Source organism: Phoxinus phoxinus (genome assembly GCF_949152265.1).
Source record: "Phoxinus phoxinus genome assembly, chromosome: 6".
NCBI lineage: Eukaryota > Metazoa > Chordata > Actinopteri > Cypriniformes > Leuciscidae > Phoxinus > Phoxinus phoxinus.
In genome coordinates, this window is record NC_136881.1 from 17,827,462 (window position 1) to 17,845,096 (window position 17,635).

Genomic DNA, 17,635 nt, shown 5'->3' on the forward strand with positions numbered 1-17,635 from the left:
ATGTGAAGTATTAATGCAATATTGCACCGATTATTTTTCTAGAAGTTTACACCACACATGCGATATAAGCCATTCTGCCAGAGCACATGGTGGTGGAACATATGAGTGCAACTATGTCGTCTGCAAAAACAACACCGTAAAAGACCAACTACCATATGCATTGATTAGCCAAATGCAGCCTGAATACATATATGAGCAAGTTGTTAAGACAATCAGAGGTTTAATGTTCGTACCATCGTTTTGGGTGGCAGTGGTCCAGGCTTCAATCTCAGTCGCCATTATACGCTTGTTTACCGTCCTCCTAAGCCTGCAGATCACGGAAACAAGTAGTAACCACATCAATATCAAACGTGCAAAATCCCGTGATTACATAAACAACAAAAACACATAGTGTCTGACCATAGCGAATGATCTGACCGTTTTAATTTACGTTTCAGTCGTAAATGCATTGAGCTTAACCTCACCTTAAACTGAAGGCTCGCTTATCACTTAAAATCTAGCAGTAAGGTAGCTTGTAGAGTAAACAGTCCTTGAGAAAAATTAGAAGATTCGGCAAAGATATCTTGTTTAATAATTCAAGTCAAAAATGTCTACAAAAATATATATATTTGCATTAGAAGTGCAGCACGCACGTTGCAGAGAGGAAGCAATAACATGGACAGTGTTTTCAACTTCAGACAGCTCAGAGCACGTCACATGAGTAGCGTGAGCCTCATGCATATTAATTACGTAACGTGTCTTTCGTCCAGTAGGACTCAGAGCCATAGAGAGAAAGAGTTGCGACACTCCCATAGACCTCCATTGTAAAAAATGGCGGCGCTTTTAACCGCCTACTTCCGGGATGTGGAGATCGGATTAGTTCCAAACACTGTCATTTGAGCGCTGAACCCCATTCACTTACATTGCAGCGCGTCGAGTTGTTCCAGAGGTAACTTGCTGAAATATCGACCTCTTTTGAATTGTCAACTGTCTATATTGTTTCAGAGGCCCTTTGCGATGCTTATACTGGTCTTCATTTGTATATGCACAGCGTAATTATTTATATTTTATCTTGGTTATTTCAACCAATTTTCTAGCATTGCCAGCGTGACTTCGCCAGCTGTGAAGGTAGCATATCTGATTCGGTAATTCATCGCTACCACCTTTATAGCAACTTTTATTTAATTGATTTTTTGGGATATACTAACTTTTCATTTATTGTCTTGAGTGAAGCGGCGTGAGAACAATGCTGGACCTTTAGGATTGTTATGGCCATCACCAGTCCGTCTGTTTCATGGATCACCTGCCCCTGCTTTTTGTTTTTCTTGTTCACACATTTTTGTTGTCTGTCATTGTTTAATAAAAAATATTTTATTTGAAAACCTTCATTTGTATCAGCCATGCGAATTCTGAACGGACCGCCACGGCAGACCTCTGTGTGATCACATTATAAGCAAAATCACGGGAATCAATAGTCTAATACAGCCCAGTTGTGCTAAAATAAATATCATGAGACGTCCATCATCAGATGAATGATATGGAAAAGTTAAGTTAGAGCCGCTAAAGCAAGTGCTACTACCCATGCGATCATGAACACTAAGCTTTTCCCTCCAAAAATATAGCCTAAAACTTATCTAAGTAATATACAGTACCTCGTTGCCCCTCCAAATGCAAAACTGATATTAACAAAATGCAATAACAGCTGAAAAAGTACTTGGGTGTGTGTTTTATTTTATATTTACCGTTCAATAATGCAATCGCTGCTGTCTGTCCCATAGAATAACATGACAGCCAGCGTATGTTTTGGAACTATTGGGGCTTACATGAACCACGTGACAGCCATAGCGGCGACATCAAAGAGTGTCGCAACTCTCTCTCTCTATGGCTCTGGTAGGACTGTTCTAAAGTGGACGAATGACCGTGACTTGTGGCTCATGAATATTAAATATGTTACGTGACTGGTCCGACTGGTCCAACGCTCCAGGAATCCTACAAAGCAACGTCAGCATCACTAAATGTATATTCATGAGAGAAGCAATTTCGCCGTAGTGTTGGATTTGTAATGGGGAGTGAATGGAGGGCTGGAATGAAACCGTTTTGTCCAATCTCACAGCAATGGCAAACTAGGCGGAGTTTGACGAGTTTGTTTCTTTGGTAAACACAATTCAATTTTTGGAGTTGTGCACATTTTGATACCATGTGTTGTAGCCATAGACTGTAAAAAGAAAAGAAAAGTGGTAGCCTATACTAAATTACTTAAATTACTTAAAACTTCAAACATTAGGCCATATGTCATTTGGTTAATCTGTACATTTTAGCCGTAGCCTACTATACTTTGCTGGATTTTATATGTGACGCTTTCTGGACATCAAACATACTAACTGTGATTGATTTTTCAATCTTTATAGTTTTTCTTTGCACGCATCCACACATTCTGTCTCTCTCTCTCTCTCTCTCTCTCTCTCTCTCTCTCTCTCTCTCTCTCTCTCTCTCTCTCTCTCTCTCTCTCTCTCTCCTTTGTGATCTATGTGTCTTTCAAGTAAATACTGTTGAATGCATTGAAAGGGAAAACTAAAGATTTAAAGCTGTATTATAATGTGTTAGTAGACTTCCGCCTTCTACCAAATACAAGAGCCTTTAAATACCCCAGTACGCCACCAGATGTCGCTGTCACCACAATACTGATGTTTCCACTACAACTTGCCCACCTTATTCCAGATGGAAAATTAACATGATGATATACACTGGTGTAAGTATTGCCCTTTTATTGTGTTTTTAAAATATTGTGTAAACTGTATTGTTTAAAAATATATATTTTTTCTTCACACTTGTATTTTTAACTCATCATCAGAATCAGTTTGACCAGATCTCATGTTTGTTTGGTTAATACTTTTTGATTTTAATATTTTTACCATATGAATCTATGCACCTCATTATTATAAATTATTTATTATAAATTAAAATGTATTATAATAATTATTTTACATGAATTATATAGGTTATGCGTTTGATAGTGCGTGGAATGCTAATAACTAACAAAATATCAGTGATATGTTGCATATCAGAAACAGTTTTCCATTCACTTGCACTATTGATATAAATATGTCTGACTATAATTCAGTAGTTCAGCAAATGAGATGCCTCTCTATTTAAATGACTTAAGGCCCAATTTGAAGCAGACCTCTTCGTTATGTAATTCATCTATTTATTTATTTATTTATTTTAAAATTAAGATTTCGGAAGCATGATAATGAAGCATTACCAAAAGTTTGTGTGTGATTTTCCACTGCATTCAACTAGAAACTTCAAGTTTGGTCAATGTAGGAAGCAGGAGAAGAAATTATGAAACAAATATGGTTGTCTATATGTGTATGTGCAAATTTATGTGCGGCCTTCTTTTTATTTTTCCACCCCACTGATCTATATAATTACTTAATTGGCCCAGACTGGTTACACTGAATGGTTAAACAATGCTCAAATCTGAGTGTTGAATGTAGTATTTCAAAGGTCAAAACAAACAATCAAGAGATTAAACTTTTTTTTATTTTTAAGTTTCACTTTTAAATGGCTTCTCATTTTGCAAATCCCAGTTTGAGACATATTTGTCTAGAACGTACTGATTAATTGACACCTTGCTCTCATCTATGCCTACACAGAACAAAAATAACCCCCTAACCTTTCTTTGCATGGTTACAATACAATAACCTATACAGCAACCCTTTCGATTGACCTGGTTTCTGCAGAAATTAGTCATAAAATGTGATCTGATCTTAAAGTCACAACCACGACAAAACAGTCTGCTTATACCACCACACAAACAGTGTGTTTTCGTGTTTTTATTGAACACACTGTGAACAGTACACAATGGAAAAAAAGGCTAATGACTTCTCCAAAAGCTTAGTGGGATCAGGACTCATCGTTAAATCAATGAGGTTATACTGAATTAAAGGTGTTGGGCAGAGCCTGCACTGTACAACACATATTTTTAGTTTGCTATTTGCGAGAAGAATAGCCTTACGTTAACCATGTGTCAAAAACAAAAGAGTTCTGTGAACACATTCAGGGTTACACGGTATCTTTAAAAGCCTTGATGTTCATCAGTCCACAGTAAAACGAATAGTCTATAAATAGAGAAAGTTACTGTTGCTTCTCTCTTTATGAGTGGGCGTCCTGCAAAGACGACTGCAAGAGCACAGTGCAGAATTTTTGTGAAGACTTGCTAATATCTATGTCGGTTTACAAAAACACTAAACAAGAAAAGTGTTTAGTGGGAGGACACTAATTAACTAACTATCTACTACTAAGTAACTAACTAACTAACTACTAAATAAATAAATCCAAACCTCATTCCAACTGTAAAATATGGTTGGAAGGCCATATAACTGTTATTATTATTATTATTATTATTATTATGGTTAGGGGGGAATAAACCATTTTCTAGGAGGCCATCTTAACCACCAATTGAAACGCAACAGAATTTAGCTGATGTGACAGGACAACAACAAAAGAGTAAATCAACATAATGGCTTAATCAAGAGAAAATATATATTGAATAATTGTTTTATATAGGGATATTTTACCCATAAATTAAAATTCTATAATCATTTGTTGTTAAGCCTCTTTGTGGAATACAAAAGTCTTTTTTTGTCAACACAATACAATTTGATGGGGTCCAAAACAACAATTTTGGGTTAACTATCCCTTAAACTGCCAGAGATTTGTGTTTTGCTTGACACGATATATAAAATAAAATAAAATAAAATGACTTACTAATTATTGGTCAGTAGATTTTTATCGGTATGTGGTGGACATTCAAAATGATGTCAGGCCACTCAACTCAATAAAAATTAAGCAAAGCTTTATTCCAAACAGAGAGAAAGTGAGCACTAAAACACATTTTATGAGTATTTATTCAGTAAAATCATACATATATACACTAATCACTGAACAAGGACTTTGGATAAACAAATGAACAGATCACCATAAAAAAAACATACAATAATTTTCTCAAAATATTGATACACACACACACACACACACACACACACACACACACACACACACACACACACACACACACACACACACACACACACACACACACACACACATATGTATGTATGTAAAAACAAACAATATAAAATCAAAAAGCTAAAACTTAAACATACTGTAAATGATATGTACACTCTTCCTCAGTTCACACACCCTTCAGGAACAACATGCTGACTGTTCTCAGAACGGAGTCCTCATTCAAAAACAAAAACATTTTTATTTCAATTAAAAAGTAACCTCTGTAAATGAACAACAATAATCATGTATAAGAAGTGGAAGTGATTGAATCCACGTTAGAAAATTCCCTTACAGTAACTGGCATTTTATTTAGGCATTTCACTGGAATGAAGCACGTTCGGATTACAGTTGACAAATGCAGGGCCGGATTAACCATATGGGCCTTTGGGCACCATACAGGGCTGTATAAAGGTTTTAAAGCATGGACGAGCTGACCAGTGTGTCCAGGGCAACTGCAATACCTGTTGGAGTGAGACAAATAATTATCTTATTTTATATTTTCCTGTCACCTCCTATTCAGCTCCTCCACAAATCAATGCTCATGTTTTCAACTTCACCGTGTTGTCTTATTTTCCCTCTCTCTCCTTTGCTGAGTTCAGAATCTCAAGCAGAATGTAGGTCAGCAGTCAGTGCCGAGTTACCAATTAGAAACAGCTGTGTTTTTTTGTGTGTGTTTTTTTGTCCACAGAGTGAGCGGAGGTCAGCGATTTCTGCTTTCTGTCTCATTCTTCTTGTTGTTTCTCTCTGGCTTCTTTCCCCACTCATTTCCCAGTCTAAAAAAATGCATGTGTTTGACTGTCTCTTTTCACTGGTTTATGATGATGATGATAACACCTCAGCTCAATATTTATACTCTTTCTTAAAATACGAACCTAAATCACCTAAAGGAATATATTGTTAAAAGGAATATGCCGGTTCAGCCAAAACTAATAATCTGTCATTATATGTTCAACCTCACGTCATTTCAAAACTGCATGATTTTTTTCCTGAGGAACACACTTTTTATTTTATTTTTATTTTTTAACGAGGCATCTCTTTATTCACTAAAACCCATAGCTTACCTTGGATAAGTGACTCATTATTTCGAGTCTGATATTTTGTAATGAAGCAGTTGATATGGTTCACAAAACCATAACCATGATTTTTCATAAACAACATGAGTGTGAGTAAATAATGAGAGAATTTTCAGTTTTGGGTGAACTGCTTATATAATACAAAATAAAAAAAAATTCAGTTTACTCATATTTCTTCTGTTGAATAATTTGAAAAGCCTTGAGAAATTAATAAAATACATGTGTTTTATGACTTGCAAATAAACATATGGTTTTGAAAACTGCTGTTTTGCAAATTCTGCTAAATGTCAACAAGAACACCAAGTTCTTGTTAGAATTTTTTTTTCAAGAAAAAGAAAAAAATTGTGATAGCCATCATTTTAAAGCAAAAGTTTAAATGTATAGCATTTTTATAGTTTGGCATTTTATGCCATGGAATTACATTATAGCTGTTATTATTATTAGGCCTACTCAAAAACAAAAATAATTTTCAAGAATACATTATTAATAGGACTATACACATAAAATATGAATATTTTTTTCGAACACTTACATAATCTGAAGAAAAAAAAAGACCCTTATGTTATAGCCTGTTTTGAACCTCAGGAAAGTACACTTTGAAAGAAATAGTTCACGGATGACCATTTCAGAGTCGACCGCGCCCTTGGCGTCATTTCTATCTGTGGGTATCATCCAACTTTGATGGTTTCATTTAATAAAAATTATATGCTAATTTAGGCTAGATCTTATTTTTAAACGTGAATCAGCGAGTTGTATTAATACTTTAATGTGTTAGTGTCTCAGTAAACGATCAGAAACCTGATTTTCAAAAACATTTCCTTTCGCTGAGTTCTTCCAGAGACAACTTTGTCTGCCAGCATAGTTCAGTAAACGAGGTTATTAGAAAACACGCCCAGTATTTCCTTTGGCCAACCAGCTGCTAGTATAGGGTGCGTCAGTCCAATGAGCGATTTAGGGGTTGAGTCACACGTACTGTTGCTAGGGCATGGCTTCAACCTTGTTACTATCACTGACTAACCAATCAAATGACATTTCTCAATGTGTCAACATCTTCCCCGTGAACTTCACTCTTTGAAGTCTTTGATTGGATACAAATGTTTTTAAGTTCCGCCTTTCATACTTTTCTGTTCTCTGATTGGGCGAAAAAGCCATCAATCGAGCTCCAGATTTTAGTTTACGTGCAGTCTGCATTAATTTTTGTCGAGAGTCTCTACGACTCGGAATTGAACTGTTTGTTCATATCGAGCGTCATCACTTTTTTTTTGTTTATTTGTTTTGTTTTATTTTCTCCATTTGTTTTAAATTTGTTGTTATACAGTGTTAATGCGTTTTTTAATTGTTTTTATTTCTGTAAATACAACAGGATGGAACTTAATTCTCTTCTACTTCTTCTTGAGGCAGCAGAGTATTTGGAAAGAAGAGACAGAGGTAAGTTAACGTTATATATGGATGTCTGTGTGGTTAACTAAAACAATCTTCGTATTTGCAATATTTGGTTGTCGGGGTCAAATGCCACTTATAAACCTGCCAGCTGATCAAGTGTAGTTTAATGCAAGCCCAAAAGGACGATAGCATCTTGTTGTGAGTTACTACAGTTTATATATAACGTAGTCAGTTATCGGGATAAGATGACTTGCATGTGTCATTCATCACAACCTATGTTAAAATGTTGATTCGTTTTCATTTTCCGTCAAATGTAACCCGGGGGATGGGGTGTTTGCTTTACAGTAACTTAAGAGAAACACAATTCGTCATTTTAAACGGCTTGAAGTGAAAACATATAAAGTGTCTAACTTTCTAACCGTCTAAATTGTTGTTCACTGAATCACACAAGTCTGTATTTAATGCTGGTTTTGTTTACTTTCTCACTAGAAGCTGAACACGGTTATGCGTCTGTTTTGCCGTACGACAGCGACTTGTCCAGAAAGAAAACTAAATCTTCTCCCATTTCAAGAAAAAACCACAACAATAGGTAAATACAATACAAGGATATTGCTATATCAATAGATGGATACATTCAAACGATGTTTATTCTACGTGTAATCGCCATTTTTGTCGATGGGCTTGGCTGTGTATAAACATTGCCACGCGTACATCGTCAACTTTCTGCTGCTGCTGCTTTCCCTTTTCCACTGCTGCTGTCATCTCCCTTCTACTCAATAATTTTCATGTAAAAGCATATATTTTATGAATAAAAACGATTTGTTTATACACTACTGCCAACGTCAGTACACGTTTAAGGATTTGTAATATATACGGGAAGTAGCTTAAAACACAAAAGTTTGCATGCTTAAAATTATTTGTCAACCATTTTTTGTTCATGCATTCTTGCACACTGAAAACAAACAGTGACTTCAGAAGTAATGTTTTTCTCACAAGTTGCAATTTTATTGACTTTATTAAATATGAGCATTAATGTGAGGCATGCATATGTCATAGACAGTGTGCTTGTAGTAGTGTAGATAGGTGTGGTTATACTCTCACTGTTGGGTGTGGTGTGAATAGACTCAAGTCAGCTGCTGGAGAGTTGACCCCTGGATCTGTTTTGCTGCATTAGTCCCCTTTCCTTGCAATGTCAAAGCAAAACAGCAGGAGCCTAGTGTGCTGCCCTTCCCCCACATATGCATAGAAAGCACTGAAAAGGGGAAATCTAGTAAGGGATATACAGGAAATTTGTGATTTTTTTTTTTTTTTTTTACTTTGTACCAAAATTTACATACTATACTTTTCTAATTGATTCCCAGATTATAAAAACATCTGATGAAAGTGTGGACTTTCAGTAGTTTAATGTTACATCTTTTTTTTCCTCCCAACACCATGTATTCTGCGTTAGCATTGTGCCTGTATTTTTAGCCACGCTAATGTTTTTATAATGAACATAGCTTATAGCATCTTTTGCTATGCAGCCTCATACCTGTCATTTGCATTAATTTCTTATGCATACTCAGGGATACCTCCACATTAAGGGAGAGGTAGGCTAAAATCATTATTTTTGCAGTCCCATGTGATGATGCTAGTCGTGCAGAAAGTGCACACTGCAGCTTCGACATACAATAAACAACTGATGCTATGACCCATATATTTTGTTTCTATCTTGCATTGAGTATACTCTCTTTGTTTTGTTTGTTTGTTTGGAGAACATGTAATTGCCCTATCGTACACCCCAGCATTCATACCCTGGACTAAAATAGCAATCCGTTGTAGCGTGCTGAATTTCCTCTGCGTCATTGAGTGCATGCTGTTGGTGCCTTACAGTGATATTGGCCTAATAGACACCGTAAGGGAATGCAAAATTATTGTGTTTTGTCTATAATATAGAATTCAGAGCATAACAGCATGTGGAGTGGGAAGGGGCCAGGGTGCATCAAAAGCATATCATTAACTTATTCATAGATTAATTTAAACTCAAAATGCGTTGCATTACCTTCTTCGGTTGTAATGATAATTTATTGAAAATGTATACAACAAGGGCATTTTTGTTAAAGCTACACTGTGTAGTAATTACTCCCATCTAGCGGTGAAATTGTATATGACTACCAACTGAATATTACTTTCTTGCCCCTCCCATTCTGAGGGCGTTTTAACTCCTACGGTGGCCGTATTATTTCAAATCTGCCGGCAGTCGCGAGTAATCTCCCCCTCGCATTCGTCACGGTGCCACTGAGTGTAAAAGCGCGAAAGGCGAAGCTTGAATTTCCAGGTATGTCCCTCTTTGGCTAATGTATTTTCAAGATGGCTTCCGCCATTCGAGCGACTCACTCGTATTTATTATAAATGGCAGATTCTACGCTTGCGAGAATACTTGATTAGTTGCTGGAAGTAATTACACATGAATGAGCACATAGAATTCTGAAAGAACAAAGTGTTTTTTGCTAAGAACCAACTTAAAAAATGACACAGTGTAGCTTTAATTTTGTCAATAGACAACATCTTGACTACATTTACATTTAGTCATTTAGTTAAGTGCACATGTGTGCTTACAGACAAATGCAGCTCTTTGATGCTCCTTTTAGACCACATAATTTCATAAAGAACATCACCACTATTTCACACCACTTTATTTTGGCACAGTAGATTGTAACAGCATCACTATCATTATAAAAACATCGGCTTTTGTTCAGAGCTACAGAGTTCTCCACTTCTGCTCTTTTTTTATATGCTTTGTTAAAGAGGTTTACATGCTCATCTGTGTTTCTATTTATTCCCTGTTCAGGTCATCACACAATGAGCTGGAAAAACACAGGTAAGATCATATCTGATATCCTACAATTCATATGAACTGTCATTTAAGAAATGCCTTTAAGAGTTTTTATATGAAAGAACCATCAAAAGGTTAGAATTGTGGATAAAATAATGGTTTACATCGTGTCTTGTAGTGAGCAGGGTTTGAAATGAACATTCGCTAATCTGCCAAATGTTGTTGATAATCATCCATGATCAACTTAAAATCCAATTTGGCAGGTTATGGTTCATAAATTATGTTTGTTTAACTACACAGGAGCCAAAGGTGCCCTTAACTGTTTTTATTGAGATGCTGCTGCTTAACCTGCTGCATTCAGTGTGAAATATTTGCCATCAATATACTGACTCAGAGGGCATGGGAATATCACATATATTGGGGCATGATTTTCACTATCATTATCGGACGCCTTGGGAATGAGAACGGGTTGGCTTTTTTGGATGTATGTTATTGGAATAGAGGCTTTACTACTTTTGTAATGAAACAACTGATCACTTTATGAATTGACAGCCTCTCTACTAATCTACAGGGTGTTTGCCATTAAACATTAATTTTGGAGTGATCTGTACTTGAGTTTAAAACAAATTAAACACATTTTCCTGCATTGCCCTTCAAGGGCACAAAACCACTGTTTGAAATGTATAATATAATATAAGATTCAAATTTCGATTTTATAATAAATATATTTAAATCTAAGCTGTCACTTTGAAAGGCAATTTTCTTAGTTAATTCTAGTAAGTAGTCTTTTTGGTAATTTTGAATGGTTGGTAAAAAAAATTTTTTTTTTTTTTTTGCCAAATTGCCTTGTGAGTGAAAAAGTTGATTTTAAAGGGGTCATGACATGGGTTTTTTTATTTTATTATTATGTTCCCTTAGGTGCAATTATAGTATTACTATAGCTTTTTTTACAAAAAACTTTTAAAATGTAGTGATTTATGACCTTTTCCCACCCTGTTTCTCATCCTCTGATTCAAACAGTCTGTTTTGGGGGTGTTTCCCCTTTAAGAGTTCAGTGTTAACGCCCACTGTTATGATTGGCTAACGTCAGTGCCTATGCATCAATTATTAACGCCCCCAGCCAGAATATTTGCGGATTCGGCGTATTTAAAAAGTAGTTTAAAGTTTTAAATACATTACTTACCGTTTGCGTCGTCGTTGTTGAGCCCAGAATAGTCGGCATGGACTTATCTTTGAGCAACAATTTTCTGGCAAAGCCAGCATCATTTTGGGATTTGTTCTCAAAACAGTCATCCTTCAAATGTATAGAACAAACGCTTAAACTAACACTGCCGTGACTGAGACGTCCGCAAAAAATAAAGTGCATCCATTTTTCCCTGACGTCTGGATCTTTCGCAGCGTATTAAAAGATGTTGTTTGTCCACAGCCAGGAACAGCACATCAGCGTGGCATCGTAATTTCCCTGCACACAGACCCACTCGCTCTCCGTCCGTCGACTGAACACTTGTGAGGCGCGCAGCGCGCGGGCGCGACAGTGATACGAAATGAGCGTAGTTGTCTTGCGCTTAAAGCGTAACTGTCTTCTGCTGGAGGTGGTCATATGCAAACGCTGGTACATCACTTCGCACCGTGACGTCACTTCTTACCATGGATCCAGAACGAGCTGTATTTAGAGCTTGATTAAATAAATGATTCGTTTATAATGGGGAGGACGTCTTAAGCTATGAAACTTGCAGGACGTTTTAATGGTACAAAGACCTCTTATATACCAAAAGATCAAGGCAAATTTGGTTTCTCATGTCATGACCCCTTTAAACCCTGAAGATGAGCTGATAGTAAGAGATAGTGTTTGCTATATAAGAGTTAAAATAAACTAATTACAATGTGACAGACAATTTTGTCCTGTTCGTGTTTGTTCCAGAGATCGGGTGTGTTTGTGTGAGAATTGTGTCCCTTGTGCTGATATCTTGGAGTTTGCCAGTCACATGCTTAAGTTTGAGGAATTGATTACTGCTGCTCTGTGAGAAATATGTTTAGGCATGCCCTTCCTCAGAATAGAAGGCACAGGAAAACCATATGGACAGGTTTATGACATTTTTAAAGGGACATATAGAAATACAAAAGAGAAAAACATTCCAATGTCATGCAACTTCCTGTTACTGTATCTCTGTGTAAGGGGATCCAATTTTTAGTTAATGCTCTAAAACAAGGGGACCCCTGGTCTGCATTGGTTCTGCAGGAGGTCCGCCAATTAATGTTTGATTTGATGAATTGAAATTGAAATATAAGCACTCTGAAACAAAAACAACAGGACCCTCAGTTGATACTGTACCAATATAATATTATTGGCGAAACACTCATTTTGAGAACGTGAAATGTTCCTATTTACAGTGTGTTTTTGCAGCCAGCCAAGAGAAATGTAGCCAATCACATCTTCTCTCTTGAACGCAATGTCCAATCAGTGGTGTTTAAAGTAACACCAGGTAACTTTTGCTCTCGGGGTCCCCCTAGAGTTGGGAAACAGTATTGTCCTCTACTACTGTCGTAAACTCTGTCATACATGCAAGTGCATTTGTTGACAACCATGATAACCCTGAACACTGTAGGAGGAGTTCACATGCAGGTGTTCTGCTTGCGTCACGTGTGAAATGTCTTCATCCAGGTACAGTGGCATATATTTCAGCAAGTCATGATATGAATATAATTTCATGGGTTTTATTTTTTTTCAAACGACAAATGATCGCGATGCTCACGTTTACAAGCCAGCGTCATTATAGTAGCCTATTCTATTGGTTACCGTTTTAATGAATCTATATGATACTTCAATGCAATGTTTGAGTGGTAGATATAATAACCATATATCGTCAATATTATAATATCAAGCTACCATAGATGAATCTGCAAATTTTACAAATCGATTTGCATTATAGCTTGAGGCAAGACAAATAAACAAATATCACAGACATGTTAGGTATCCTAAAATATGATTTTGTACATCTTATATATTTACTTGCAAGAATGTAACCCCTACCAAACTTGTACACGCCCTTTAGACATAGGCTTTCATTTGATATTTGAAAGTCCGCATCGGTCGATAGGGTTGCCACCTTTGATTTGTGAAAAACCGGGACACTCGAGTTGTAGGTTGTAAATAGTATTTTCTTTGACACTGGTGGCTCATCCGATTTTGTTGTGTTATCCTCCTCGTCCGTCTCCCCCCCCCCCCCATTTCACACAATAAATGTAAATAGACAGTTTTTAAAAAGCTAGCTAGCAACTAAACTCACACTGTATCATCTTGGATTTGTGTTGATGCGCGCGCGCGACCGACCATCAGCACAGGCAGTTGCTAGGCGATAAGTTGAGCTTCCAATCAAATAAAAGTAAACGCCTGGCATTGGCCAATCCACTGTTTTACCCGTTTTTACCATGGTTTTTACCCGTTTACGGACACAGGATTGGATGTACTGTACACAACTATGAAGAAAACACAGTAACAGTAGACGGAAACGGTTTAATTTGAAACCAGGAAATTCTACTTTAGAAGTACATTTTCACAAAAAAACGGGACAATTTGTGTCCCGGGAAAGAATATGAATTTTCTGGGACTGTCGCTCAAAAAAAGAGAACAATCCCTGGAGAACCGGGACGGTGGCATCGGGCACCCCTCCTCCTCCTTCAGCTCACGCCAGCGAGAAACAATGTTGATCCTCGTTCTGCCTTTAATGCGATCACTTTCTCGTTTCCTCTTTTTGCTTTCCTCCGACAAAACCTTTGCTTTCTCTTGCTTTTCTGTGCTGCTTCGTCCATGACTATAACATTTGGCAAACAAACGCTAGTTTGGCTCGCACGTCCGATTTTAAGGAAGTGGGGGTGGTGGTGGAAGTGACGTATATGCCGTAAAGCAGTCGAATTTTGTAGTTCTCTTTGTTCGCCGGTTACTACCCGAAACCCGAAGTTTAAAAGTACGATTAAAAACGCTACAGACCCCGTCATTCAACCTATTGTAAGTCGATGTACCATCACAAGAGACTTGGAAATATATTATTAAGGTTGAAAAGTTACCTAGAGCTGCTTTAAGTTCAAATCCACTCACCGCTAGAAAAACGGTGAGTTTTTGTTCAGTGATGAGTTCTGCTTGCTCTCGTGAATCATCTTATTAACAAACAAATACACAATGTAAGTTAGAGATTAATTATGCTGTGTAGACAACTTTATTGATTTTAGTGGAACGTTGTGAGATCGCGAACTGAGATGAGTTACTGCTTTTTAATGATTGTAAAGTGAGCACTCTTTCACGGTTTCGACTTTCGAGGCTACATAGCTATAAAATCCATTGAAAACAATGTATTGTTTTTCATGCTGCAAAGATATGGAAGTAAAATAATGCCAAATGTTTTTGAAATAAAAAAATCCTGTTTAATTGCACTACTTGAAAAAAAATATACATTGCATTAACCATGCTTGCATTTTAATGCATTGTATTTTTAGGGCTTGGATTTTTATGGGCTGAAATTCTAAATGGTTGTATATTTAAGCTGTGAATATTTAAATTCAAAAGATTTCAAACACATTTTCATTAATAAAAATTCAATAATCCATATTCACCTTTCATATTTCACTTTCAAAATATTCAAACTGTTTAAAAATACAACCTATGATATTCGACAGGCAATTTTCGATCCATGTTATTTCGCTTTACAAATTCGCTTCCACAAATTCAGTGGTTCAAATTCGACAGTAAATTCAACATTGACATCCAGGAACTGCAGGAAAAGCAGTAGATTACCGAGCAGAATCTCCATCTGCTGTTAATCAACCTCACCAGCAGGTGGCGCAAGCGCGTGTTGTTGATGAAGACAAGAGCGACAGTCAAGCCATTCATTCTTAAAAACTGATTTATAGAAATGTAGGCTAAGTGTATTTGTGATTATTATGAGGGCTGTTTTTATGTTCAATTCAGTGTCTTCACGGTCCCTGTGTAGCCTACATGTATCTTTCTCTACCGTTTTATATGTCCTTACAACGCACAAAGTTCAAAGCAATGGGAGATATTTTCTTTTAAAGAAATTGTTTTTTAAGAACTACAACAAACGGCTGGTAGGGAAGGGCTACTACACAAGCTTCCTCCCGGGTTAGTGACATCACAAACCCTAAAATTTACAAAAACCCCACCCCCGGGACATGATTTATAGATTATCAAGACCGAATATGCTAATCAATGACTAGAAGATAACACATAAGACACATAAATTCATCAACTAGCCTAACCATTCAGAAATGTTGTCTACATGTTGTCACGTCTTCTTGAGTCTCTCCAACTTTCTGGTTCCGGTTTGAACATAAAAGGCACATTTTTTATTTTATTTGCAGTGTACGCCTGAGTGAGGTAATCGAAGCTGCTAAGGACAAGAGCTATTGAAGCTCCGCCCTCTGTGCCGGGAGCAGCAGCTCATTTGCATTTAAAGGGACACACAAAAACGGGGCGTTTTTGCTCACCCTCAAAAAATGACAACTTTAAAATGCTAGGCTATATACAAATATCTGTGAGGTATTTTGAGCTAAAACTTTACATACACACTCTGGGGACATCAGAGATTTATTTAAAATCTTGTGAAAAGGGCATTATACCACCCCTTTAAATTCCATTCCATTATTTGTAAAAGTAATGACTTGTAAATAGTCTTAAATGTCTCTGTACTTTGCTATTCTTGTTATGGTGGAGCCGTTGCTACACATTACATCTGCACTTTACTAGAGAATCCTCACTATTTTCAGATGCTCAGTGATTTTGATTCTTAATTGTCCATCACAGTCAAATTAAAATTGTATATTTTAGCAAACTTTAAGCTAAAGTTCAGGTAAATGCTTATTTGTCCATCTGATTAATACAATAAAAATGACTCTCCAAATCCATTAACGGTTATTTCATACAAAGTATACTGATATATGTCAAAACTATTAACATATTTACTGACATTAAACTACACAATAATAACAATATTCCTATGACAGTAATACCCATATATTGTAAAACTTTCATAATCAGTTGTGCCTTAATTTCTATACTTGAAAAAGATAAACACGTAAGTTTTATTTTGACAGACACTGCAGTCAAGCTTTTATTTTGGTGGAAAACAAGTTTACAAACACGTCTCATTACAAATCTAGTGAAATGCTGTAATTGTCAATTATGCGAACGTGAAAATAATGCGTAACTTGTGCCTGTTAAGTTCCAAATGCACCCTAAACTCAGCATGAACAGATGGAGTTCACCACATTCATCCACTGTGAACTGAGCTGTGCACAGCTGATCAAGTGCTGATTGCGTGAGCCAAATGTGCACTTCTCTTTACGCAGCACAGTCAGACAATCTTTTGAGATTTGATAAGGACACAAAGCTTTATCGCTCTTTTGATTTTAGTTAGTTTGACAGCAATGGCGCAAAACACAACATTATGGACCTTTTATGTTATTATGAGAAGTATATTATAGAAATATAGCCTATTCTCGAGCCGCCGGTGGCAGGTCTATTGTTTTGCATTTATACTCCAAAACTTAATGCACAGTTAATTTGACATATAGTATCAGATTGTTTTGTTCCGTACATTGCTATGGTTATTACCGTCAATCGGATTCAATCGCACATTTAAATAGGGTTGTTAATCCAGAAACTTTTCAATGTGTAATTAGCAGCATGAACAATATATTTGTCACGTACACACACACAGGAACAGGTAGATCCAATTGCAGTATTTATTTAAGGGTAATCCGTACTCACAACAGTCCAGGCAAGGGTCGAAAACAAAAGGCAATCCAAATAAAACAAGATGAACACGAACAACAGGAACGGAAGTGTGGGGACAATATACAAGGACTCCGTGACAAACACTAAAACAGACAGGGTATATATACACACACAAGTGCAAACAAGGTGACGAGAAACAGCTGAAGGAAATGAACAATCAGTGACAGACAGGATTATGGGAAATGTAGTGAAAATGCCTAGACACCGTGAAAACCTCTAGTGTTAACCCCAGGGAACCACCAGACACTGTGACATAACCTCCCCTCTACGGATCGGCTACCAGATGCTCCAAGACCACAAGAAACAAACAAAACAAGAGTCCAGGCGGGAGGAGGAAAGGTGGAGGATCAGGGGGTGGGATGGGGGGCCAGGTCCATGAAGGGGAACAGGAACAAGGGGGAACGGCTTAAGCGACGGCCAGGGCGAAACAGACAATCCATCGGGCGGCCAGGGCGAAGCAGACAGTCCATTGGGTGGCCACGGCGGTGAAGACCCCTCGGGCGGCCA

At 37.0% G+C, this 17,635-nt stretch overlaps 2 protein-coding genes across 5 annotated transcripts in view; one reads left to right on the plus strand and one right to left on the minus strand.

Moving 5' to 3' along the window:
- The window catches only part of pdcd4a (programmed cell death 4a), a 29,422-nt gene extending 28,549 nt beyond the window's left edge, over positions 1-873 (minus strand). Inside the window, exons 1-2 of the mRNA XM_079617338.1 lie at positions 465-873; positions 234-307 (exon numbers count right to left, since the gene is read on the minus strand). Coding sequence (XP_079473464.1) covers positions 234-279 — 46 coding nt within the window. The 5' untranslated portion in view covers positions 280-307; positions 465-873. The remainder of the gene's footprint in view (positions 1-233; positions 308-464) is intronic.
- Positions 874-1,860: 987 nt separating this feature from the next.
- Positions 1,861-17,635, plus strand: part of mxd4 (MAX dimerization protein 4) — a 39,178-nt gene continuing 23,403 nt past the window's right edge. The window contains exons 1-5 of one of the 4 annotated variants that reach the window (XM_079616372.1): positions 1,861-2,133; positions 2,587-2,728; positions 7,486-7,550; positions 7,995-8,094; positions 10,336-10,365. In XM_079616372.1, the coding sequence (XP_079472498.1) occupies positions 7,487-7,550; positions 7,995-8,094; positions 10,336-10,365 (194 nt within the window). In that variant the 5' untranslated portion in view covers positions 1,861-2,133; positions 2,587-2,728; position 7,486. Of the gene's footprint in view, positions 2,134-2,583; positions 2,729-7,485; positions 7,551-7,994; positions 8,095-10,335; positions 10,366-17,635 lie in introns of all 4 variants that reach the window. The other 3 variants (XM_079616374.1, XM_079616375.1, XM_079616373.1) reach the window with 3 other exon arrangements.